We start from the raw sequence: 25076 nt of genomic DNA, 5'->3' as shown, positions 1-25076 counted from the left end.
TAGGGAGATTATCCTGGATTATCTAAGTGAACCTGACCCAATCCTATGAGCCTCAAAAGCAGAGAGCTGCTTTTGTCTGCTGGCAGAAGGGCAGTCGAGGAGATGGGGTGCGAGAAGGCATTCACGTGCACCTGCGCTTTGAAGATGTGGGGGATCAGAGGGCAGCCCCCGGGTGACAGCTGGAAAGGACTTCATACCCACAACTGCAAGGAACTGCCTTCTGCCAAACCACCAGAAAGAGCTTGGAAGGGGATTCTTACCCAGAGCCTTTGGGTAAGAGCCCACCAGCCTGCCAGGCATCTTGATTTTAGCCTGTGAGACCTGAGCAGAGGACAGTAGGGCCCACCTGGGCTCCTGACTGCAGAGTTGCAGGATAATAAATGGGTATTACTTTCAGCCATAAAGTTTATGGTAATTTGTTATACAGCAACAGAAAACTAACAGAGACAAATTACATTTTAAAACCTCCGCACGGAGCAGCAGCTGGTTGGCAGAGCATGCAACTCTTAACCATAAGGTCGTGAGTTCAAGCCCATGTTGGGCATGGAGCCTACTTCAAAAATAATAATAATAATTAAATAAAACCTCCATACATGTGGGGCTCCACGGGGACCCAGAGATGGGAGCCATCGTCTCTCTAGTCTGGGCGTGCTGGGATGGTGCAGAGCAGCCTCAGAGCCAATGGTACTGGTCAGGGGCTGCCTATTTCTCATGATGTAAAATATTCTCTGTATTTTCATTATTTTCATTATTTTCACTGATTATGTAGAAATCCAATTCTGTTATCTTAATGAAGAGAATAAATTTTTATACCTGTCTTTTTCTTTTCCTGCTCAGATTGTAATATTGAAAAAAAAATTTTTTCGGTATTTCTGTTTCAAACAGTCTTTTCTGTTTTGAATGAAAGAGTTGAATTATTTTTTCCTTTGGATGCCTTGGCAAATTAACTCCTGCCTTTCTAAAACTTTCTGGGTTTCTGTGCCCTATTTTTAATTTGTCATCCAAATAGTTTTTGATCATGATAACACACCTCAATGACACTATAATTCTTTGACTACTGTAGTTTTTCTAGAGTCTTACTTACTTGGGTTGTTGCAATGACAGTTTATCCAAGACCAAATAAAGATAGTTTACCTTTAAAGTTGTCAGACACTAGCACTCGTCTTTCAATTAAGTATTTTAGTTTAGTATTATGAGAATCAAATATTTAATTTTTATTTAATTGATGGTACTTTTGGAAACTTTTACCTGGAAATGTTAACTCCGAGAACTGCAGAAAAGAAGTCTGTCTGTTAGATCTTCAGAGGGCATAGGAAGATTCCAGAATGTGGAGAATTGCTTCTGTGGTCGCTGTCACTTCAAATTCCGAATAGGAAAGCATGGAAAGTTGAAGTCAGTCAGGGTCCGAAGCCCAACCACGTAGCATCATCAGCGGCACAGTACCATGTATAAATCTCTGATCCTGGGTTTTGATGCATTTCTTTTTGGTAAGTTACATTGTCCAGGACAGTAAGTTTCTTTTCCAGGACAATTCCAGGGCTCTGTAAGCCTGTTGAGGTCAGGAAATGCTTCTGCCTCCTATACAAAACACCACTGGACAGTGTGTTACAGAAAGATATGAAACCCACAAGGAAAAATTTTAAAAAGTGATGTTGATGACTGTGTATGTGTGGTGTGAATAGCGGACAGAACAAAGAGTTTCTATTTTGCTCTGATAATCAAATTTCTTTAAAGAATGTATTTGTCCTCTTTAGCAGAAATTTGTTCTTTTTCTTTATGAGATGAAGTGAATTTTTTTTTTTTAAGAGAGGTTTCCAAAAGGACTTGAACTGTATTACTGCTAATGCTGGTGTGTATTGAGTGAGACATTTACAGCAGCAATAATTATATTAATACTCTGTGCCAAATATATATAAAATGGCTTTACTACTGGTGTCTGAATTATGGAAAGGTAGTAATGTGTTTAAGAATGCTGTTTGAGGGGCTCCTGGGTGGCTCAGTGGGTTAAAGCCTCTGCCTTAGGCTCAGGTCATGATCCCAGGGTCCTGGGATCGAGCCCCACATCGGGCTCTCTGCTCAGCAGGGAGCCTGCTTTCTCCTCTCTCTCTCTGCCTGCCTCTCTGCCTATTTGTGATCTCTGTCTGTCAAATAAAAACAAATAAAATCTTAAAAAAAAAAAAAAAGAATGCTGTTTGAAAGAAAAAAAGGCATTTGTCTTAAAGTCCAGTAATGTTTTTATCTCATCAAATACATCATCCAGTGAGCTTTATCTTCTGCATACTAAAATATAGATATTTCTGTATCTTTATAGATAACTGATTTAAAAGAAATCTCTGGTGGGCTCAGGTTTCAGAATTGTGTGTAACTCCTGAGTGCCACACTCCCAGGCCTCAACTCAAAGACTAGCTTTGCTCCAGTGCTCAAGACTGGCTATATTAGATCATTTTCTTTCCTTCTTCTTCTTCTTCTTTTTTTTTTTTTTTAAAGATTATTTATTTATTTATTTGACACAGAGAGAGAGATCACAAGTAGGCAGAGAGGCAGGCAGAGAGAGAGAGAGAGAGAGAGAGGGAAAGCAGGCTCCCCACTGAGCAGAGAGCCCAACGTGGGGCTCGATCCGAGGACACTGGGATCATGACCTGAGCTGAAGGCAGAGGCCTTAACCCACTGAGCCACCCAGGCGCCCCAGTAGATCATTTTCAAAGACAACTCTTAATGAACTTGGCAAAAGGGAGGGAGGTAAAGCCGTGCTTGGCTTTTTCCTACATTTGGGGTTTCCCTCTGGCAGGTTTTCCTTGTGAATAATGCTTATCATTGGCAAAATATAAAAAGTTAGTTTGCCATCTGTACCCCCCACCTAATAACAGACGTGTCGGAGGTGTGCTGATAATCAACAACGAGGCGGTAGCCACAAAAAAGAAACTTGTAGGAATGCAACTTTGAGAGTATTAGGAATGTCGCACTGTGAGCTGCCCCCGGTCAGCCCAGCAGCAGCACATCACCATTTTCTCTCAGTAATTTGGATCTCTGCACCTGTTGCAAATTGGTGGTGTCATAAGCTTATTAGCAGATGTCCATCCATAGACACAAAATCTGAGTTTTATTATGATAACAGTATTGACTTAATGAGGTTTTCTTTTTCCTGTTTTTTTTCACTGACTTCATGAATTGGAATTACTGGGTAGGAAAGCAAGTAATACACTTCTGACCCAATGGTACATATGTGTTGAGGCTGAAGAATGTCATAGATGGGTGCCCTTATTCATAAAACATTACGGGTAGAGCAGAGACCTTTCATTGTAAAAAGTGAGATTATTTCTTTAGAAACCATGTAAATTACTGAAGGGAATTATGACCAAGGATATGTTTTGGGTGAATAGATGCCAACTGCCCATCTCACTAGATGATTACTATTCTAAATATTTTTCCATTAGCTAGTTTCAGCTCAGGAAATAGATTAGACCCTTAATGGCCTAAGCAACCAGGAAATGAGTGATATATTTATAGATTCCACCAGTGAATTTGAAATAAAACTTCTTGCCTATTAAAAATTCTGACTGTAATACTCAATGTAAATGCAATTTTTAAAATGCTTTTTAAAATGTTCCCTCCTCCTCTCCCATCCCAAAGCTTTTGAAGGTCTGATATTCTCAATGAAGGGAATAAATTACCTAAAAGCTTATTTTGAGGGGTGCCTGGGTGGCTCAGTGGGTTAAAGCCTCTGCCTTTGGCTCAGGTCATGATCCCTGGGTCCTGGGATCAAGCCCCTCCACCCCTGCTCAGCAGGGAGCCTGCTTCCTCCTCTCTCTCTGCCTTCCTTTCTATTTGTGATCTCTGTCCAATAAATAATAAATAAAATCTTTTTTTTTTAAAAAGCTTATTTTGAAGAAAGCCTGATTTTATATTAAGTAGGGGGTATAAAATTACTATTGAGTCCAGATCATATGTTTTAATGGTAGAGACTAACCCATTTCTGGTCTTGTTTTGGGAGTCTATAGAACGTCAAAATCAGGGTGGCCACCATGGACCACTCTGGTGGCCCCATTCAGGCCTGGAGCTTTTCCATTTTAAATGGTGCTGGAGGAAAGGTGTTCCCACCTTATTTAACCCTAATGGCTTAGCCAAGCTTTGTGGAAGACTGAGAATGGCTGTATCCTATATATAGACCAAAGGTAAGGTAGGCTTTGGCTTCCACCACAGTCCTTACTTAAAAGGGCTGATTCCCATCTTAACTTTGCCACTGAACAGCTCTATTTGGGGCCTTTGACATAAGCAGTTGAGTTAGAGAACCTCTGAAGGCCTGAACAGCTCTTATATCACCTTATATCACCTGTGTTTTCATAGAATCCTGAAGTAAGCATTTCATTCCCCTTCTAGGGGCCTTGTTTTCTGCATCTATTAAGAAAAGGCTCTTGGGGCACCTGGGTGGCTCAGTGGGTTAAGCCTCTGACTTCGGCTCAGGTCATGATCCCAGGGTCCTGGGATCGAGCCCCACATCGGGCTCTCTGCTTAGCGGGGAGCCTGCTTCCTCCTCTCTCTCTCTCTCTGCCTGCCTCTCTGCCTACTTGTGATCTCTGTCTGTCAAATAAATAAATAAAATCTTTAAAAAAAAAAAAAAGAAAGAAAGAAAAGGCTCTTGAGGGGCGCCTGAGTGGCTCAGTGGGTTAAGCCTCTGCCTTCGGCTCAGGTCAAGGTTTCAGGGTCCTAGAATTGAGTCTTGCATCGGGCTCTCTGCTCAGCAAGGAGCCTGCTTCCCCCTCTCTCTCTACCTGCCTCTCTGCCTACTTGTGATCTCTCTCTGTGTGTCAAATATATTAAAATCTTAAAAAAAAAAAAAGAAGAAGAAGAAGAAAGAAAGAAAGAAAAGGCTCTTGAGAAAGTGGGACTCCTAAAAGAAAGGTGCAAATTAAAGCCATTTTAAAATGGACTGAGGTTATTACTTGTGTTTTTGTGAGGAATAAGGGGTTAATATATTTACTTTCTTTTTCCTTTTTTTTTTTTTTTTAAAGATTTTATTTATTTACTTGACAGACAGAGATCACAAGTAGGCAGAGAGGCAGGCAGAGAGAGAGGGGGAAGCAGGCTCCCCGCCGAGCAGAGAGCCCAACGCGGGGCTCGATCCCAGGACCCTGAGATCACAACCCAAGCCGAAGGCAGAAGCTTTAACCCACTGAGCCACCCAGGCGCCCCAATATATTTACTTTCATTATGTGTAGAAATTTCTTTTCATTTTCTTGTATTGGTAAAAATCCGGATTTCTTGAGTTTTTCAGTCTGATACTCCAGATGTTTAGCATTCTGTTTTATAAATAGCAGACACTTAATAGCTGTGTATTCTCTTGAACTTCACTGTAATACCACTTGAAAAAGCGAAGTTGGATCAACTACATTTTTTGTATTTGAATTGTTTCTAATCCTATTTTTAATGATGGGTAGGTGTTCCTGCACCAGCCCTTTTTCTGTTGTTTATACTAACAGAGCATCATCTTCATTGAATGGCTGATTTAAATGAGAAGATACTTTGTGCTCTTTATTTTAAAATATTACAAAGTCCTATTCCTCTTCAAAGGCTTTCAGATAAAACTGACCAATTCCACATTGGAACATCTGGACAAATTTAAAATACAATCTAAAAAATTTGTAGGGAAGCAGCCAAAGGTCAACCCCTATGTTTTACTGGATCTACTTTTTAATTTCTGTTTTATTTATTGTATCTTTAAAGTTAGACTTCTGGATTAAAAATCACCAGGATAGAGGCGCCTGGGTGGCTCGGTTAAGCTGCTGCCTTTGGCTCAGGTCATGGTCCCAGGGTCCTGGGATTGAGTCCCGCTTCTGGTTCCTTGCTCAGTGGGGAGCCTGCTTCTCCCTCTGCTTGCTCTGCCTACTGCTCCCTCTGCTTGTTCTCTCTCTCTCTCTCTCGCTGACAAATAAATGAAATAAAATTTAATTTTAAAAATCCCCAGGATAAACACATAATATAAAAGTTTAAAACATACTCAGCACACCGTTGCGGCCCCCCCCCCCATTTAACAGGAAATGAAGTTAATGAAGTGTTGTAACACATCAGTCTGGAAGCCGGGTGCTTCTGTCCACCACCGCCCAGGGAAGTGTATCCGCCCACAGCAGGTTGTAGGTCTCTTCCAGCGACAGTTGGCCCTCGATGAGAAGCACTCCGTGTGTTCAAAGCTGTAAAACTACATTCATTACTTCTCCAGCTCTTGTCTGTGTGAATCCTGGGGACTGAGATCTGCAGTTTGTGAGGCTTTAGTTTGCCACACTAAGCCACACCCTTCTAAAGGCGTTACTTCTCTCCCTCTTGGTTTGTTTTCTTTTTCCTTCTTCAGCTTTTTCCCTTTCATCTTCCCCTCATTTTTTAAAAATGTAATTCATTTTTATGTTTTCAGTCGCTTAACCCCTAGCCTCTGGTTTCCTTATCTGTAAATCAGGAACTAGGTAGTACTCTCTAAAGCCAATGGCAATACTCTGTGATCCCATGGGGTAGTATATATTTATGAATAAATATAAGTGTCATCTTTTTAATGATAATTTTATCAACAAATTATGGGTTGGAAATCTAAGTCACGGGAAACTTTTCTTATACCCTCTCAGCTTCTGTGTCTAGGGGCCTATGAGTTAAACTGACAAGGGGCTCAGTCCTTGGGCATCTGTCTGTGGCTCAGGCCATGATCCTGGGGTCCTGGGATCAAACCCCACATCATGCTCCCTGCTCAGCCGGAAGCCTGCTTCTCCCTCTCCCACTCCCTCTGCTGGTATTCCCTCTCTCTGCCTCTCTCTCTGCCAAATAAATAAAATCTTTAAAATAAATAAATAAATAAATAAATAAATTGACAAAAAGCGGACTAACAGGAAAAATGGCACATGTTTATTGATATTAATACTTTTTATAGGAATAGCAACTTCACAGAAAAGAAGTAAACACCCAAAGAGGCAGCCGGACCTGGGGACTTATACACCATTTTAACAAAGGGTGATAAATTGCGGAGAGGGAACACACAAAGGAGAAGGGGAGTTGGGCTTGGAGGGGGTTAGATTGTGAGAAGATAACTAGGAAGTATAGGAGGGAAACTAATGGTAGCTAAGGGTTGTGGAGGGGGCCCCTTTACAGATGGACATTCCCTACAAAAGGGCAGTCTCTACTCTGCTTTTAGGCAGGTAGGTTGGGAGCAGAGAGTTCCTGTGCTTGTGGCTTCTCAGTTTCCTTCAGCTCAAAATAATCCTTTGGCATATTTTGTGGCATATTTTGGGGTAGCATATTCTGGTCCCCTTCAGAAACCTAAGAATCTGACATCTTTTTAGAACCCTCCTAAGTCTGAAATTCCTGGACACTACTTTGTAAAACTGATTGATGAGTGGAATAATACATATTTGAACATATAAGTAATTAATACTGATACATAAACAATGCCCGTAACAATGAGACACCACAAGTAGTTTGTCAGGAAGTGACTATGATCTTTCCAATTTCAGAAATACTTAATATCAAAACATCAAGTTACGTACCTTAAATACATCCAACTTTTTGGTCCATTATACTTCACTAAAACTAAAAAAACAAGACTATGTAAATGTTCTAGTTGTAATTCATGAGGCAAAAATCTCATAGAGTCAAAGTGAAAGAAAGTTCTCCATAGATATTATTGAATGACTCACTTATTGGTAATTTTCAATAGAGTTTGAGACAATATCAGTAGGTCCTGAAATCATAGAAATTATTTTAAAAAGTCTAGTGGTTGGAGGTCAATTTGGTATTTAAAAATAACCCCTTTCCGAGGCACCTGGGTGGCTCAGTCATTAAGCATCTGTCTTCGGCTCAGGTCATGATCCCAGGGTCCTGGGATTGAGCCCTGCATCGGGCTCCCTGCTCAGTGGGGAGTCTGCTTCTCCTTCTCCCTCTCCCCCTGCTTGTATTTCCTCTCTTACTGTGTGTCTCTCTCTGTCAAATTAAAAAAAAAAAAAAAATCTTAAAAAAAAAAACCCCTTTCCATAATCTTAATTTAAGAGATATAGATCTATATTCATAGTTCTCAGCCCAGGGTAGTTACCCCACACCCCCACCACCCCTTGGGGACATTTGGCAAAGTCTAAAAAATTTAGAGTTGCCACTACCTTGGGGAATGGGTACTACTAATATCTCATGTGTAGAGGCCAGTGATGGTGCAAAACATCTTAAAATTCACAGGACAGCTTTCTACAAGAAAAAGTTACTCATCCCCAATTGTTAACAATGCCATGTTTAAGAATTTTTCTATGTATGACTCAATAGAGAGTTCTACAGTTTGGAGTGTCTGCTCATGTTTAATTCTGCTAGCTGTTGAAAACAAAATAGAGGTCATTAAAATTCACATCTTAGCCAATGCATATCATTACAAACTACTTGCTGACTTTTGGCATTTTTCTTGACCTTTTACTCTTGTCTGGACAATTAGATTTTCACGGTAGATTCTTGAGTTTGGTCTGAGGCAAACTCTGGAAAACAAAATGAGAAAGCACTCAAAGATCTTACTGACTGGTATCAAGGGTCCTGTCTAGGCAGGTTTAGAGATGGAGTAATTACTTAATAGATTATAACTCTTTATAATAGTATGCTTCAAGGTGGAGTTATGGGCCTTAAACTGAAGTGAACTGTACCAATCATTTAGTCCAAAGTGTTCTTTTAAAATAAAATAAGAAGCTGCCTTTCTAAGCTCACAGGTGTTTCGTTGTAGAACCCATACAAGGCATGATTGCAACCCAGACACAAGACACTTCACTTTTGTAAGTTCTTTTCCTTAGCTCATTTGAGAAAGCGGTTGCTCACGAGCCTCTGCATCAAGCTTGCTTGGCGTAGACGAAGAAAATTCAGGGAGAAATTGATTTTGTGAACAAGGGGATTGGCAGTCATGGCCCTCCACCATTTACAGAACTCGCAACATAATATTAAAAATGAGGAAGCAGAAAAGTACAGCAATAGGGAGGGACATTTTCCCTTGAGTCCTCAAAGTGATAGAATTGCCTTCCATTTCCTACTGTTTGTTTTCCCCACAACAGTTGAAATTCTACAGTAATTTTCCATTTGGTTATTTGCCTTTTTCCTTTTAAAAAAAGTTTCCATTATTATACCCAATGAATTAAAGGGTATTCCTCATTAGTCTCTGAGTTGATGTAGTAAGATCTGTAGAAAGAGTTGTTACAAAATGTGCACACCAGGGGTGCCTGGCTGGCTCAGTGGGTAGAGCATGCGTCTCTTTTTTTCTTTTTCTTTTTTTTTTTTTAAGATTTATTTATTTGAGAGAGAGAGAGAGAGAGCACAAGCAGGAGGGCCAGAGGGAGAGGGAAGAGAGAATCTGAAACAGACTAAGTGCTGAATGTGGAGCCCAGTGCTGGGCTTGATCTCAAGACTCTGAGATCACGATCTGAGCTGAAACCAAGTGTCAGGTGCTTAACCGACAGCACCACCCAGGCACCTTGAGCATGGGACTCTTAATCTCAGGGTTGTGTGTTGAGTCCCACATCAGGCCTGGAGCCTACTTAAAATTAAAAACAAAATATTCATATTAAAGAACGAGTTTCTTTAATGTGATCTGGTAGCTGAAGCAGCATCATGGAAGCTGTAGCTTTACTAATTTCATGTCACAGTAAGATAAATTTTTGAAAAAATACAAACCAGCTTTACTAATTTCATGTCACAGTAAGATAAATTTTTAAAAAAATACAAACTAAAAAAAAATTAGTAAAGCTGTAGCTTTACTAATTTCATGTCACAGTAAGATAAATTTTAAGCTGTAGCTTTACTAATTTCATGTCACAGTAAGATAAATTTTTGAAAAAATACAAACCAGCTTTACTAATTTCATGTCACAGTAAGATAAATTTTTAAAAAAATACAAACTAAAAAAAAATTAGTAAAGCTGTAGCTTTACTAATTTCATGTCACAGTAAGATAAATTTTTGAAAAAATACAAACCAGCTTTACTAATTTCATGTCACAGTAAGATAAATTTTTAAAAAAATACAAACTAAAAAAAATTAGTAAAGCTGTAGCTTTACTAATTTCATGTCACAGTAAGATAAATTTTTTAAAAAATACAAAAAATAATAAATTTTTAAAAAAATACTGACTACTCTGAAACTGGGGATTTGAGGAAAATACTGGCAGAGAAGATCTACCAAGATCACTGTTAGTAGTAGTAACTGGAGCATACTGGTCTGATTTAATTTGACATACTCAAAATAATTAGGCTGTTGAGTGTAGAGGTGAGTATAATGATCACCATTTAAATAAAGTTAAAATGTTAATGTTTGGTGCCAGTGGAAAACAAAATGTTTAGCCACTAATGCAGAGGTCACTAAATCTTTGTTACAATCTGATTAGCAAGTTAATACTTTTTCCTTTTTTGCTTTTCAATTACTATTCCCTAATTTTGCATTTAATTTATCTTTTTCTGAAAGCCTGTTAATTGCATGTGCTTTAGCCCTACAGAGGAAAATGTTGCTTAGCAACTGCCAAAATAACTAATAAGCCTATATCCAGTAAAGGCTTAAAAGACTTACTTATTTTAAATTTATGTATTTCTTTATTGACCATTAAAACCAAGAGGAAGTTGTTTCACTTTGAGTTTCTTCTGATTTCTGCATCTTTTTTGTAATTTATATATGGGCTTTTGTAGTAAAAACAAAACAAAAGATACAATATAGTTAATGTAAACATTACTCTTTTCTCCCTTCATCCTCTTAGTAACACTGTTGTATGTTCATCATTTGCTTTAGTTACTTTTGTCAACATAATACCTGTCAGTGTTACATGCTGGGTAAAGAAGTAGTTTCTACTCATTGGATACAGATATCTACAATACTTTTTTGTAATGCTAAGGAAGCTATTTTCTTTTTAGAAGAACTATATTAAGGTTTTAGGAGAGGGAAGTAGAGATAATATTGCCTGTAATGGCTTTATTTTTTGGTTATTTGACCCAGAAGAATCTCAGAAGAGTCATCTACGCTAAGGGCTTTGGGGTGGGAAGTGGTGCTGTCACAGTGCAAGGTCGTTAGACTCCTGTCACTTAGCCTCAGTGTGTTCACTTGCCGGAGGTTTAAGTCTTCCCACTCCAGCATATACAGAGTTTTGATATTATCCAAATCTCAGACCCATTTCCTTCCCTTTGCTTCTGTTCAACTGCCTTGGGGTAAAGACGAAATATCAGTAAATTTGTTTACTGCTTCCTTTGTATTCTGTGGTGTTGTAAAGTTAAAGACCACCTTTACAAATATATTAATAATAAAAAGAGCACGGAAAATTTCTATTACTAGTACTAAAGCAGTATGCATTAGAGAGAAATGGGGTATGATTTCAAAGAGAAGTTTTGTCTTGCAATGAAGCTCCTTCACAAAATGGCTGCTTTGCAGGTTTTTCTTATGGAGGCTTTGGACAAATTTATAGCTATTTTCTTATTATTCACAGGAAGGAACTCCTGGGATATCATCTTGCACAATGGTTAATTGCCCTATACATATCAGTGGGGTTTTTTTAATGGGATATCTTCATTAAGATATTACCCTAACATAAAGTAAAGGGTTTTTTTTCCCCTACCAATATTGAATTACTGCTACATACAGTAACTATAATAAAACAATTATCTACAGTCGGCTAATATAGGACTCATTTATAAAGTGCCATCTGTAAGATCATGTATTGTGTTCCTATCTCATATTGTCAACCCTTGTTACAGAGAACAATGTAGATAGAATAACTGGAAGTAAGTTAAATATATAAAGGTGTATACTTAGTATTTTATCTGATATAAGTACATGATGTGCTAAAGAATTGAATAGTTTAGGACAAAAATAATCTTTTAAAAGAGATGTGGGACCCCTGGGTGGCTCAGGCATTGGGAGTCTGCGTTCCACTCAGGTCATGATCCCAGGGTCCGGGAATCGAGACCCACATCAGGGTCCCTGCTCAGCAGGAAGCCTGATTCTCCCTCTCCCACTCCCCCTGCTTGTGTTCCCTCTCTCACTGTTTCTCTCTGTCAAATAAATAAATAAAAATCTTTTTTAAAAAAGATACATATATCTTGAATTGATCTTTTAAAAAAAAGGAGATGTATATGAGGGAGATAATGGGAGGAAGAATGGAGAGAAGGGAAAGAAAAAATGTTACTGTTGAAATATAAAGACTGGCTTAAGAGTAAAAGGAAATTCACAAGTTTTGTTAATAGTGAATAAAATAGTTAATAAAAGCATCCATTTACTAATGCTTCCATTCTGTGTTCCAAGTGCAGATAATGGAAAAATTCATTTTATTCTTTATAAAGTTTAATACCAGAACTTCATGCTTAACATTAATTTTTTTTTTATTTAGTCAACCTCATGGGGCAGTTTTCCTATAACATTCCTTTAGACAGCTCTCCTCTATACATGGGAATAGAAAATAGAAACTATGGGGCATCTGGGTGGCTCAGTGGGTTAAAGCCTCTGCCTTTGGCTCAGGTCATGATCCTAGGGTTCTCTGCTCAGCGGAGGGCCTGCTTCTCCCTCTTTCTGTCTCTGCCTGCCTCTGTGCCTACTTGTGATCTGTCAAATAAATAAAATCTTAAAAAAAGAAAAAGAAAATAGAAAGTATGGGGGAAGAAAACATTTAATCTTTAAATACGGAAATTTTCAAATAATGAACCTTTTATTTATTTTAGCTCTTAATTTTTACTTGTGTAAAAAATGACTAGTGTAGTCATTTGACAGAAATGATTAGAAAAAACATCTACCAATTAATCACTAATTAGAGTTTTCCTTCATTCCCTGTTGTACTCTTTGGAGTATAGATACTAGTAAGCAGTAAAGTGTCAAATAACTAGGTGGCCATTAGGAGAAGCAAAAGGCATTATATTTACATAAATTAAAATTACCCACAAATCAGTATTTAATACATATTTGTATTCAGTTTTGCAGTCTAATCATTTATACAGATTTGCCAACATATGTACATTGCTCAGCATGGTCTCAGCATGGTCAGTTAGCATTATAAATCATAATCTCATGTTATGTTGCATGCTTAAAATTCTCAACAAATGCATGCTAAGTTGTCCCAGATGGACATTTTTTTTTTAATTTTGTAAAGATTTTTCAAGTAACCTTTACCATCTACGGGGGTCTTGATTTCACAACCCCAGTATCAAGGGTCACACACTCCACTGACTGAGCCATCCAGGTGCCCCTCAAAAGGAATTTTTTTTTAAGATTATTGATTGATTGATTGATTCGTTCATTCATTCACTCATTCAGTCATTTGACAGAGAAAGATTGTGCATGAGTGAGCAGGCAAGCTAGCATGGGGGGAAAAGCAGAGGAATAAAGAGGAGGAGAGAATCTCCAGCAGATTCCACACTGAGTGTGGAGCCTGACATGAGACTCAATCTCACAGCCCTGAGGTCATGGCCCGAGTGGAAAACAAGAGTGGGATGTTCAACCGACAGAGCCACCGAGGGGACATTTTTAAATAACGATGCATCATGGACTATGTATGTCCTTAGGCCTAAAGGTGGTTCTTACAATTCGTGACTGAAAGTAAACCCTTGGGCAGCTATGTGGGTGCTCATATTCTCCCTTAACTTCCTGCTGTCTCTGATGACTAACACATAAGGAAGTTAGCTGTTTTTAGATAAAAAATAAAAATCATGATATTGGAGAGATACACTTTATGATTATACTTCATGACAGTGCTTAAATCGGAAATAACCACTTGTAGGGTAAATATTTTAGATCGGACATAAAAAACACATTCTTGGGTCACCAGCCTGGCTTGGTAGGTAGAGCATATGACTCTTCATAACAGGATTGTAAGTTCAAGCCCCACATTGGGTGTAGAGATTACTTAAAAATAAAATCTTAAAAAAATAAAAATAATATATATTATTACATATATTATAAAACAAAATAAAATATAAATAAATAAAACAAACATATAAATATATAATATTAAAATACTAAATATTTTAATATTTAATATTAAAATATAAATATTTATATTCAAATATCTGTATTTGAATATTAAATATAATATTTATATAAAAATAAAAATATAAATATATTAAAATATAAAATATATAAATAAAATATAATATAAAATAAAAATATGTATAAATAAATTCTTATTGAAGTGAATGAAATTGCTACCACTCTTAGTAAGACAACTGTTAAACACTGTTAAAAAAACTATTAAAGCCTTTTTTTTTTTTTTAAGATTTTATTTTTTTTTTTTACAGAGAGAAATCACAAGTAGATGGAGAGGCAGGCAGAGAGAGAGAGAGAGAGAGAGAGAGAGAGGGAAGCAGGCTCCCTGCTGAACAGAGAGCCCAATGCGGGACTCGATCCCAGGACCCTGAGATCATGACCTGAGCCGAAGGCAGCGGCTTAACCCACTGAGCCACCCAGGCGCCCCCTATTAAAGCCTTTTTATTATTTTTCTATTAACCCATTAAACAATTTACTCTTGTTCTTAAAGTAAACAAAAAGTCAGTTTTTAACAGTGGAGAAGCTGCTGTTGACAAGTCATTCAAGGAATGCTGCTTCAGTCCACACATATTTTCTATTGTAGCAGATGGTTAATACGTGCATTATACTTGTCAGTGTTGGCGTCAGTTTCCATTTGCAAATGCCTTATAAATAATACTCTTAGATGCAAAATGAGTTTTTAGTTCATATTTTGAATATACAATAATACAATAGTAAAAAGAAAATACTTAGAGGGGGATGTCTGGCTGCCTCAGTGGGTGGAACATGTGACCCTTGATCTCAGGGTCCTGAATTCGAGCCCCATGTTGGGCACAGAGCTTGCTTAAAAAAATTTAAAAGCAAAATACTTAAAAGAAGAGAGATACAAAGTCCAGCTTTGGAAATTGTAAAGCTTCTATTTCAGGATCTCCAAGTTGAGTATACTGTCTTCTCTCGAATTCATCTTATGATGAACCTGTTGGGGGTCAGGGGGACACACAGCCTTTGTAATCACATATTTCAATTTTAACCATGGCTCTCATTTGCTAGCAGCGTGACCTTAAATCACTTAAACCCATAGGGCAGTGGTTTACTCTTCTGTAAAATGGGGATAATAAAACCAGCTTCACAGTATTGTTGTAAAAATTAGGAGAGTGTAGTTAAAGCTCCATCCCAACACAGTAGATGTTAAATAATGTGTTACTTCTCTCTTCCCTCCCCCTTCACTTTTCATCAAACTCAGCTGATCTTTTTGAAATGAAATGGATTAACAGTTTCAGCTTCCAGATAAGCTGTTACTCTAAACCATTGTATAGGATATTTCTTTTAACTCTAAGATACCAATGAACAATGGAAAGTCTTGTTATAATACAATTATAAAGAAGGATTATGTATTTCCACGTGTTTGCCCATAGTAACAGTGTTTTGTTGATCAGGTTACAACAGATGAATATCAGTATACAACAAATGCTGTCTTTGTTCCCTGTTCTTGTCACAATTGCTTAATTTAATAAGAAGTAATTGATTAAACTCTGCATTGTCATCAGGAAACTGGAGAGGGCGGCGAAAGTATAAGAGACTCCACACACACGTAAACACACAGACATTATCAACCTTTCAAGTCCTCTAACCTGTCTCAACGATTTCTGACAGAATGACACATGTAAATTACCAGCCTGCTCCCAAATACAGCAACATCTAAAACCATTTAATTGCTTAGGGAAAGCTAGTGGAAGGTTGGAGTTTTGTGACATCATCTATCTCTTTCTCCCAGATTTTTATTAATTGGATAAGGAAATAGAAAATGGAGACATTGTGTTCTCGGATCCTGAGCTCCTCCCCCCGCCATCCCCCCTCAGTTCTGAAAGTTACAATTCCATCTTCTCTTTGGTGTTTAGCAAACGATCTTGTCCCCACAGACATCATTTTTATTAATATTGATAATAACAGCAAATAACAGCAACATTAACCAAATGCTTTCTAGAGCCAGGCAGCTTACTAAGGGATTTTATGTGCATTATCTTATTATCCCTCATAGTTACAGCATTGTTATTATTTTCTTATCGTATGGATGCCAAAACCAAGAGTAAGACAGCCTATGTGATTTGCTTATGGTCACAGAGCTAGATGTTATCCCAAGTTATTCTGAACTCTGAAGCCCATGTGTTAACCATTATACTATAGGTCCTTCCCCTGATGACAAAAATAGAGGCCCGAAAGGCAAAAACTTCATGGTCTTTGATGACTGCCCTTGGCCTATACACCGTGTTTTCCAAATTTGTTGAACTGATATTTGAAACCTACCACAGGCCAATTCAAATCTGCCTTTGAAACCTTACCTCCTACTGTACCCCACCAATATCAGTTCCTCACTGTGACCAGCTTATTTTCCCTTTAAAAATTATTTTACTTTGCCTATCCAAATCTAATCCGTCCTTCCACGAAGGCTTTCCTGTATGCAGAGACTTCATAATATTACAGTCCTAAAGTCACTTGTGATTGCGTTACTTGACAAACAGTGTATTGTTGTCTCTGGTGGCAGGGAGGGGATATATTGGTATTTGAAAAGCAGTAGTGTCTGGCACGTGGCTGATTCTCAGTTTGTGTTTGCTCACTTCCCTTATTGTCCTTTAGTGATGAAGGGCATGCACTTTGGAGCCAGATACACTGGTTTTTTGACCTTATCAGCTTCATTTCTAATTGTGATAATTGAGTCAAATCACTACACTTCTCCATACTTTAGTGAAGAAGAAGGGAAAATTAGAGTTCCTAGTTCATTGAGTTATTGTGAAGATTAAATGAGATTCTATGTCTAGGACACAGTGAATGCTTGCTACATGTTAGTTCCCATTATTATTATAAAAGATTTTAAAAGGATATATTAGTTATTATTGCTTGTGTGTGTGTTTCAAGTGTGCCCAATGTGGGACTTGAATTCATGGCCCTGAGATCAAGATCTAAAATGAGATCAAGAGTTGGACGCTTATGGGGCGCCTGGGTGGCTCAATGGGTTAAAGCCTCTGCCACGGGCTCAGGTCATGATCCCAGGGTCCAGGGATGGAGCCCCTCGTTGGACTCTCTGCTCAGCGGGGAGCCTGCTTCCTCCTCTCTGCCTGTCTCACAGTCTACTTGTGATCTCTGTCAGTCAAATAAATAAACAAAATCTTAAAAAAAGAAAGAGAGAGTTGGACACTTAACCAACTGAGTCACCTAGGTGTCCCTATTACTCATTATTATAACTAGATTATATGTTACTATATTGAAAATTTTGTAAGCCTCCACCACCCCCATGCACATTACAAGCATTTAGCAAATGCTGTTGAGTTTTTCAAATTGAGATATAATTCACATAGCATCAAATTCCTCAAGTTGGTTTGTTGTTGTTATTTTTAGTTTTTAAATTCTTGTTAACTGTAATACTAGTTTCAGGTGTACAATATAGCAATTAAGCACTTCCATCCATCACCCAGTGCTCATCACAACAAGTGTCTCCTTTAATCCCCATCACTCGTTCAACCCACCTCCCCGACTCACCTCCCCCTGGTGACCATAGAGTCCACCACTGTCAGCTGTCTGTATGTGACCTACTGCGGGGACCTGAGGAAACTGTTGGAAAGGGGCTTATCCAGGCCGGCACCAGCCCTGCAGGAAGAACTTGAAACAAATGAACATGTAAATAAATCTAGCTCACACTTTTTTGCCATTCCCTAAAACTGAAACTGCCTTCTGATCTTGGTTAAAAAAAAAAAAAAAAATCTAAAATATTATCCTTGTGGAATGGTTTGATTTGGTTGTTAGTAAAACTTTTTAAAAATCTAAAACACATTTTAAATTTTAAAAAATTATTTGAGGGGCACCTGGGTGGCTCAGTGGGTTAAAGCCTCTGCCTTCGGCTCAGGTCATGATCCCAGAGTGCTGGGATTGAGCCCCACATCGGCTCTCTGCTCTGCAGGGAGCCTGCTTCCTCCTCTCTCTCTCTGCCTGCCTCTCTGCCTACTTGTGATCTCTGTCAAATAAATAAATAAAATCTTAAAAAAATAAAAAAATAAAAAAAAACTATTAAAAATTATTTGAACGCTTTAAAACTTAAGGTAAAGGTATTTGTAATTACAAGTGAGTTGTGTATTCTGCTCCAAATGAGACAAGACGAAGCATTGCTCATATTTTTAAATGTGTCTGAAACCATCCTCAGCAAATATTAGTGAATGCTTACAACACTGGAAGCACTTATTTTTGGTTAGGTAAAGTTTAAGGGAACGCGTTGTGTTAAAAAACAAAATTCAACTAATTTTAAAGATCTTACTGACTTTATCCAATGATTCATGACTTCGGCAGCACCCAATCTAGCAGATAGGAAGGAGCCCTGAGGAGCTGTACTAACAAAGAGACTTTCGTAGGCAGAAGGGAGCAGGAACAAAGAAGTTACAGTAGGCCAAAAAGCAGGTTGATTATTTCAAAGGGGTCTGTCAGCCAGATAACCCGACTAGCGCTGATCAGGTGACTTCTGGTGACTGGTTTAAGATTCCACTTCAGGGAGAGCCAACGCTGTGATGAAACCTCTGGTAACATGGGGCTTCACAGAAGTGACTCCATTTGGGACCTGTTGTCTTGTGTTTAACAGTTGGCTGTGGATTTTAGAGTTACAAATGAGGTAAAAAGCTGATTGTAAGAGAGTTGCAGACTCAAGGTGTGGACTCTCCCTCACCCACGTTCTTTGTAGTGAGGAAGTAAGATACTCAGTACAGCTGTTAGGCAAGTATTTTAGGCTCCACTGTTTTTTCTTTTAACTCTGGGGTTTTTCTGTCATTGCTGTTGTTTTTTACCTTAAGAATCTGTGATTTCTGGAGTTTTGAATTTGCCTGGCAATTGCTAGGAAAGATAATGAGCTGAATAACTAGAGTTTGACACAAGAATAATAGTTTTCTTTACTTACCTTTGCATGATTTTTTTTAAAGAAAACTAAGATTTTGGTTATTTATCTTTTACTCTTTGATCTTTTCCCTCTGTAAAAACTAAGTATGTGTCACTGGACTACTCTGAAATCCAAAATATCCTGAAAAGCTGTCCTCTCTTGATACTTATGTGACTTCTCATCTCCTTTTACTTTTGTTCCCCACGTAGAGCACTTGGGTTTCATAATGTGCACTCCTAAGTGGGAAACCTACTTGGAATACTGATTTTCTGTGATTGAGAAAGTACTTGCAGAATTTTATCTTTCTTATGGTTGTTTATGTCAATACCGTGAATATCTTGTGAAGGTCTCTTAAAACTGAGTCACGTACACTTGGTGAATGTTGATCTTGACTGATGGAGGAACGGACAGACAAGCACCACCAGGGAGGGAAAGAGCGCATCTAGAGGGCTCCACCTGTGCTTGGGGGGAGGGCGCAGAAGACCCTCTGCCCTTGAGACTACCTTTCTGCCCAGGTGCTTTTCTCCTCCTTTCTATCGTGCCCTGACCTTATGGCTGTTGTGAGAAGTTCAACCAGCAGAACCTGAGGCATGTGGTTAAGGGTCTTTGCCCCCACTCTTGGGGCCTTCTGTTTCTCACATATTTTCACCTTTGATATGAATACCCCTGCCCCCCATAAGGCTACTTTGCTTTGCTGCATTTGGAGAGAACACAGAAATTAGAAAATGTTCACATCTTATTCAGGTTTTTCTTGATTTTCTTTTTCATTTTGGCCGTACCTGCATTTGTGAGAACAGATGAAGTTCTCTGAAGGCAGGGCATGCTTTACTAGCCTCATACTCACTCAGGGTGACCCAGGTATGTTGTTGTTAAAAAGTAATAATCCCAGAAGAATGATTGTTAGAACAAAATCAGCTACCAGAATAAAGTCATACTATGTAAAGTGTTAAAATGACACTTAAAAATCATTAAAGATATTTTATTCACCAGAATGTTCTTATTTAATGAGATCTGGAGAGGCTTTTACAAATTATTTTATAGCCAGGTTGGCCTCTAAACTGCAAAGACTAAAGAATAACCAATAAAACGTATAACGGAATCCTCTTCAGAGGCAAAAAGTTCACATTAGAAAATCCAAAGTAGGGTACAAAGTAGACTGCCTTTGTTGGGACGAATTCTAGCAACCCCGACTTTCTTAACATCTGGGATTACCGTTACCCTTTGTTTTTTATTCTCATGGAGATGAAAAAGGTATTTCCACCTTCAAATCCCCCAGTAAGCCTGTTTAGTGAGGGGGGGAAACTGGATACTTATTTGGACTGTGTCTGCCCACACTTGAAAACCTCAGATCTAGTCCATCCCTCTCAATTTACATGACCATGAGGAAACTGAAACCTCGGGAGGTTGAATGACTTGCCCTGGGACAGACAGCTAGCTAGTTCCTGCTTGAACTGGCGACCATCTATTGGTTCCCACTGACGCAGTGTTTTCTGCTGCCAGTTGGATATACAGTTCCTTCCTGGTACATTTTAGCAGCAAGTGCTGCTACGCGCCTTGATCTCAGGTAATACCCCTCCCCCCTCGGCATTTTGCAGAGTTGCTTTGGGGTGCGAAGGTGAGGACTGCAGAGACTCAGGTGGAAACAAGGCTGGGAGATCCGTGGGATCAGTTAACAGGGGAAAAGGCCAAAAGAATAAGAAAGATGCCTTGCAAGGGAGTAGAGGACTGTTTGTAAACTTGACTCTAACCGGGAGGGTTCGGGGCGGGTATGGTAGCTCCTGTTTCTGAGACTGGAGAGAAGATCTTAAGAAGAAAAAAGGCCAGTTCCAAGACAGGTGTTTAAACAGATCATTAGTTTTCAAAAAAGTATGCTTTTTGTTGAGACCACAAGTATACATTTCAATGTAAGAGAAAAGAAACATTGGGATTTTTCCTGCCCAGACTCTGAGAGTCAAAGTGTGGAGAACCATGGTAAGGATGACAGAAATAAAGCGTACAAGTCTAACTTAGGGAACCCTTGCTTTAGAAGATGCATGCATTCTGGCTTTGATAGAGGACCTCTTAGATTTAGAAATGAAATGCTATTAATAATTCTAGTGACTGCGGCTAGTTAGAACAGTCTTTTGTAGGTAATAAATCAGAAGCTTTAAGAAAATACCTGTTTACCTGAGAACCTGTGTGGAATTCTGAAAGGACTGAAATATTTAAAGTCGTCAGTTTCTGTTTGTGTAATTTTTAAAGTATCTTTACAGCCTTTGATTATGTTCCTAAAATTGTTTTGTACTCTTAACAGCCCTGATCTCTAAATATTTTATGAGTTTAATACACAGCACCTAAACTGTTTGATGTTGTTTTTCTGGTCCTTTTTTTCCTTGGGTTATGAGTGTTCTTCTTAACCAAGGAGATTACCCATTGTTACTCTGAATTGCTCTCCCGGGGTGCGTAGGCAACTGCTCCACTGCGGTTTATAATTCTTGTTTGCCCCTGGGCGGTTGCCAGCGGGGAGTAAGGCATTCTGGGAAGTAGTTTCTTTACCTTCCACAACAGGTGTCTTTGTCAGTGAGCCTTATTCAGGTATCAGGGTAGAAGCACTGAGTCACCGCAGCAAAGAAAAACCTGAAAGCAAGAGGAATTGCTTTCTCATCTAGAAAATGGTGCTGCAAGGTAAACCTGAAACCTTCTGGTGCTAGTGAGTGCATGAAGAGGTCACAGTATCTTTTACAGTACTTCTGCAAAGATAAAAAGGACTTTAAAAGGTAGGAACTACCTGGATGCTTTATGAAACCTTGTCTCTTGATTACCGTTTAAGTTTTACCTGGTTAGTCAGCGTTTAGATAAATATACTGGGAAACTTTTTCACAAAAATAAAGCATAAGAGACAAAGCTGCATTGTAGCAAAAAATGAAGTAAAAATGCTTTACTGGCTCCCACGAGGGTCAAGCCCAGTTTCAAGCTGTTTTAATCTTGAAGATTTATTGAAAGTATTGCATTTCTGTTAAAATAAACCTATTAGACTTGCTTGTTTCCTAGCCATCAGGTGTTTTTCTTCTTTGGCGCGTGCGTGCGTGCGTGCGTGTGTGTGTGTGTGTGTGTGTGTGTGTGTGTGTGTGTGTTTAATCTAGAGTGCTGTAGCAATTGCAAAATTCCCCTAATCATATTTAAATGGAACAAGGTGCTATTTAAGTAATCATGTTAACCTAGGTAAAGATACTTTAGGGAAAATGAGGGAAAATAGGCACCATGAATCTCCTTCTAAGTTTTGTCTTTTGAAAAGCACACAAACAACATAACAATGCTATTTGTAATTAGGGCTAAAAATTCTAAAGAGTTACCTGTATTTGATTATAGACAAACATTGCCAAATTGATTTCTGATTCTAACAAATGCTATTCCTCATGGTACGGCAGTGTCATAATCTATAAAAAGCAGAGAAGATAATAGCTTAATTGGAAATTTTGGAAAAACAACTTTTGGAGGAGTTTCATTTGTTCTCCCCTTTTTTATTTGCTTAATACTTTTCCCGTGGAATTAGCAGACATTATATTTCCTGGTAATTTAGGCAACCTTGTAATGATGATTATGGGCAGCCTTAAAATTTTTCATAGTGCATATTGAGATTCATATATGGTCTCCCAACTGTGAAACACTTCTGGTGGCTAAGACAGCACCAGTTCATGACTATCTGCTAAAATGGGTAATTAAAAGAAACCTCTAAGTTTAAAAAAAAAAAACAAAAAAAAGAGGAGAACTTGTATCTATGGGAGAAAAACCATAAAGTTAGAAGTGAGACCTTTGTGTTGCTTTCTGAATAACAACAGAAAACAAAGTTCCCAAAACCAAGAATTTTATTTAAAATATTTGTGTGTTTTTTAGTGGGAGAAGGGGAAATGATAATTATTGCAGTCCCTGTTTCATTTTTATATTTTGGTACCTTTTTTGTTTTAACAGAAATAATCAGAGGTGAAAAAGAATCTCTTTTTTTCATACTTCAGGAAATAATTCTTAACCGCACCAAGAATTCTAGAAATTCTGAAAAACTAAAGGTTGCCATCTATTTATTTTCTATGAATGTGAAAAAATAAGGCATGAGAAAGTCCACTTCTCCTCCAAGAAGAAGAATCTTGACATAAATGATACTGAAGAAAGAAGACAAACTTTAAAAGTTTCTAATTACCAAGAACATAACGTAAATCAGTTTGGGGGCCTTTTGTTTTCAAGTTTTATTTGGTTTTGCTTTAGGATATTTCCAGTTAGAAAACTTCTCTTTATTTCTCTTTTTGAAGCTGAAAGATTTCCCCAAACCGAACTTTCCAGCTGCTGTGTTAAGAATGCAGAAGGTGTTTATACTGTATACTTCCTCCACAGATAAGAGACCTGCTTTAGTTTTCTACTGGAGGTGAATTACCAAATGAGCCTGGGATAGCATCTGCTTTTCTTTTTTTTTTTTTCCCCCTTTTCTTTTTTCCCTTCTGGATTTTTGATACTCCGCCCCCTCAAACTCAGGTGGGTGTGGGCATTGGCACTGAGCTGCGGCAGGATTTTTCCTTGGATAGTCTGGTCTGGAGCTGGGGCAGCGCTGGTGCTGTGGAAAGGCCAGCTGGCAAGATGATGGAAGAAATCTCCATCATGGTAGCCTATGACGCCCATGTTTTCAGCCAGCTGCACGATGAAGACTTCCTCACTAGTCTGGTGGCCGTCAGCAAGCCCAGGTCTATGGTAGGTGGTGTGAGCACACTCCTCTGGGGCTGTTTTTTTTTTCCTTTTCTAACATGATAGCTGTGTTCCTATAGCAACTGAGAAAAACTTCCTGGGAATTAAAATAGAAGTATTGCGTTTGGCTTTGTGTTCGGGCTACAGAAAGGTCTGCAAGTTTTTAATGATTTATTTACATCACTAAACACTGTGACATGTTTAATAGTACATTTTAAAGTGCTTTAGGGGTAAAACTTAGGTTACTACTTTCATATGTAGTGAGGGTCAGAGGAGTTTTAGAGCGGCAAATACCACTTTGTCCTGTGTGTTCGCCTTGCATGTGTGTCCATGATTATCAGGTGAAGCTTACCTACATTTAAACACAAACAATTCAGTCTTCTTGAAGTGGAACTTTTGTACCAGTGGTCTAGAACACCAGCATGGAGAACTGAACTATCTAGAAGTCAGATAACTTTCAAAATGTTTACGTTATTACTAAGAACTATTATGAAATTAACTTCTAATACAGTTACTGTTTGGATTTAATATTTGGAAATTTTTTTTTCACTGTTCTCCAAGGGTCTTGGTATGCATGTCCTTGCATAACAGAAAAATGAAGTTCTTGCAAATGTTTGTTTCTTCTCTGTGGATGTCATCCTTATAATGGCTATCGAGTTTAAGATAGCAGTGAGCCATACTTTGTAAACTAACTTTCCCAACCATTGCCATAGTAGCCTCTTACTCATTATATTTGATAGTACTCATCACAAGCAGTAGAATGAAAGACTGTATTGTAACAGTTATCTTGCTAATATGAAACCCTGATTCTCTATTTTAAGGCATAGGAACCTTAACAGCATAACCTGGCAATTTCTTCAAACAATAACTTGCAATGAACAATATAAAGGGGATCTCATAAATTGATTTTAAAAGACTTAAGGGTTATAGTAAGTAGATGCAGCCTAAATTTTTTTTTAAAGGTTTTTTATGTATTTATTTGACAAAGAGAGAGCGAGAGAGAGGGAACACAAACAGGGGGAGTGGGAGAGGAAGAAGCAGGCTTCCTGCGAAGCAAGGAGCCCAATACAGGGCTCGATCCCAGCTCCCTGGGATCATGACCTGAGCCAAAGGCAGACACTTAATGACTGAGCCACCTAGGCACCCCATAGATGCAGTCTGTTGCCATTGTTTAGATGCTGAATTGAACAAACTATAAAAAACATCTGTAATTGACCGCTAGTTAGATATTTAATGATACTAAGAGGATTATTCATTTTTCTGCAATAAACATAATTATGTTTAAAATGGTTTAGAGATACATATTAAGATAATTATGGACGAAATGTCTGCAAAGATTCAGAAACATATATGATTCAGTAGAGGGTTGGTGATGTGGATGAAGCTAGATGACTGTGTGTTGGTAATTGTTGAAAGTGGGAGTTGACTATATAGGGATTCATTTTACTCTGCTTTTTTAGGTTATTTTTTTTAGG

At 38.3% G+C, this 25076-nt stretch overlaps 1 protein-coding gene across 6 annotated transcripts in view; it reads left to right on the top strand.

Annotated features, from left to right (window-relative positions):
• The window catches only part of LOC111150680 (RAB GTPase activating protein 1 like), a 759175-nt gene that overhangs the window by 635960 nt on the left and 98139 nt on the right, over positions 1-25076 (top strand). The window contains exon 1 of one of the 6 annotated variants that reach the window (XM_022508226.1): positions 23409-23607. The exons of the other annotated variants lie outside the window; for them this stretch is intronic. Within the exon in view, the coding sequence (XP_022363934.1) occupies positions 23497-23607 (111 nt within the window). The 5' untranslated portion in view covers positions 23409-23496. Of the gene's footprint in view, positions 1-23408; positions 23608-25076 lie in introns of those variants that run through there. 6 annotated transcript variants of the gene reach the window in all.

Source organism: Enhydra lutris, unplaced genomic scaffold, assembly GCF_002288905.1.
Source record: "Enhydra lutris kenyoni isolate GAN:26980312 unplaced genomic scaffold, ASM228890v2 scaffoldscaffold24, whole genome shotgun sequence".
Lineage (NCBI taxonomy): Eukaryota > Metazoa > Chordata > Mammalia > Carnivora > Mustelidae > Enhydra > Enhydra lutris.
Note: the sequence above shows the minus strand (reverse complement) of the source record. Positions and strands in the feature narration are given on the sequence as shown.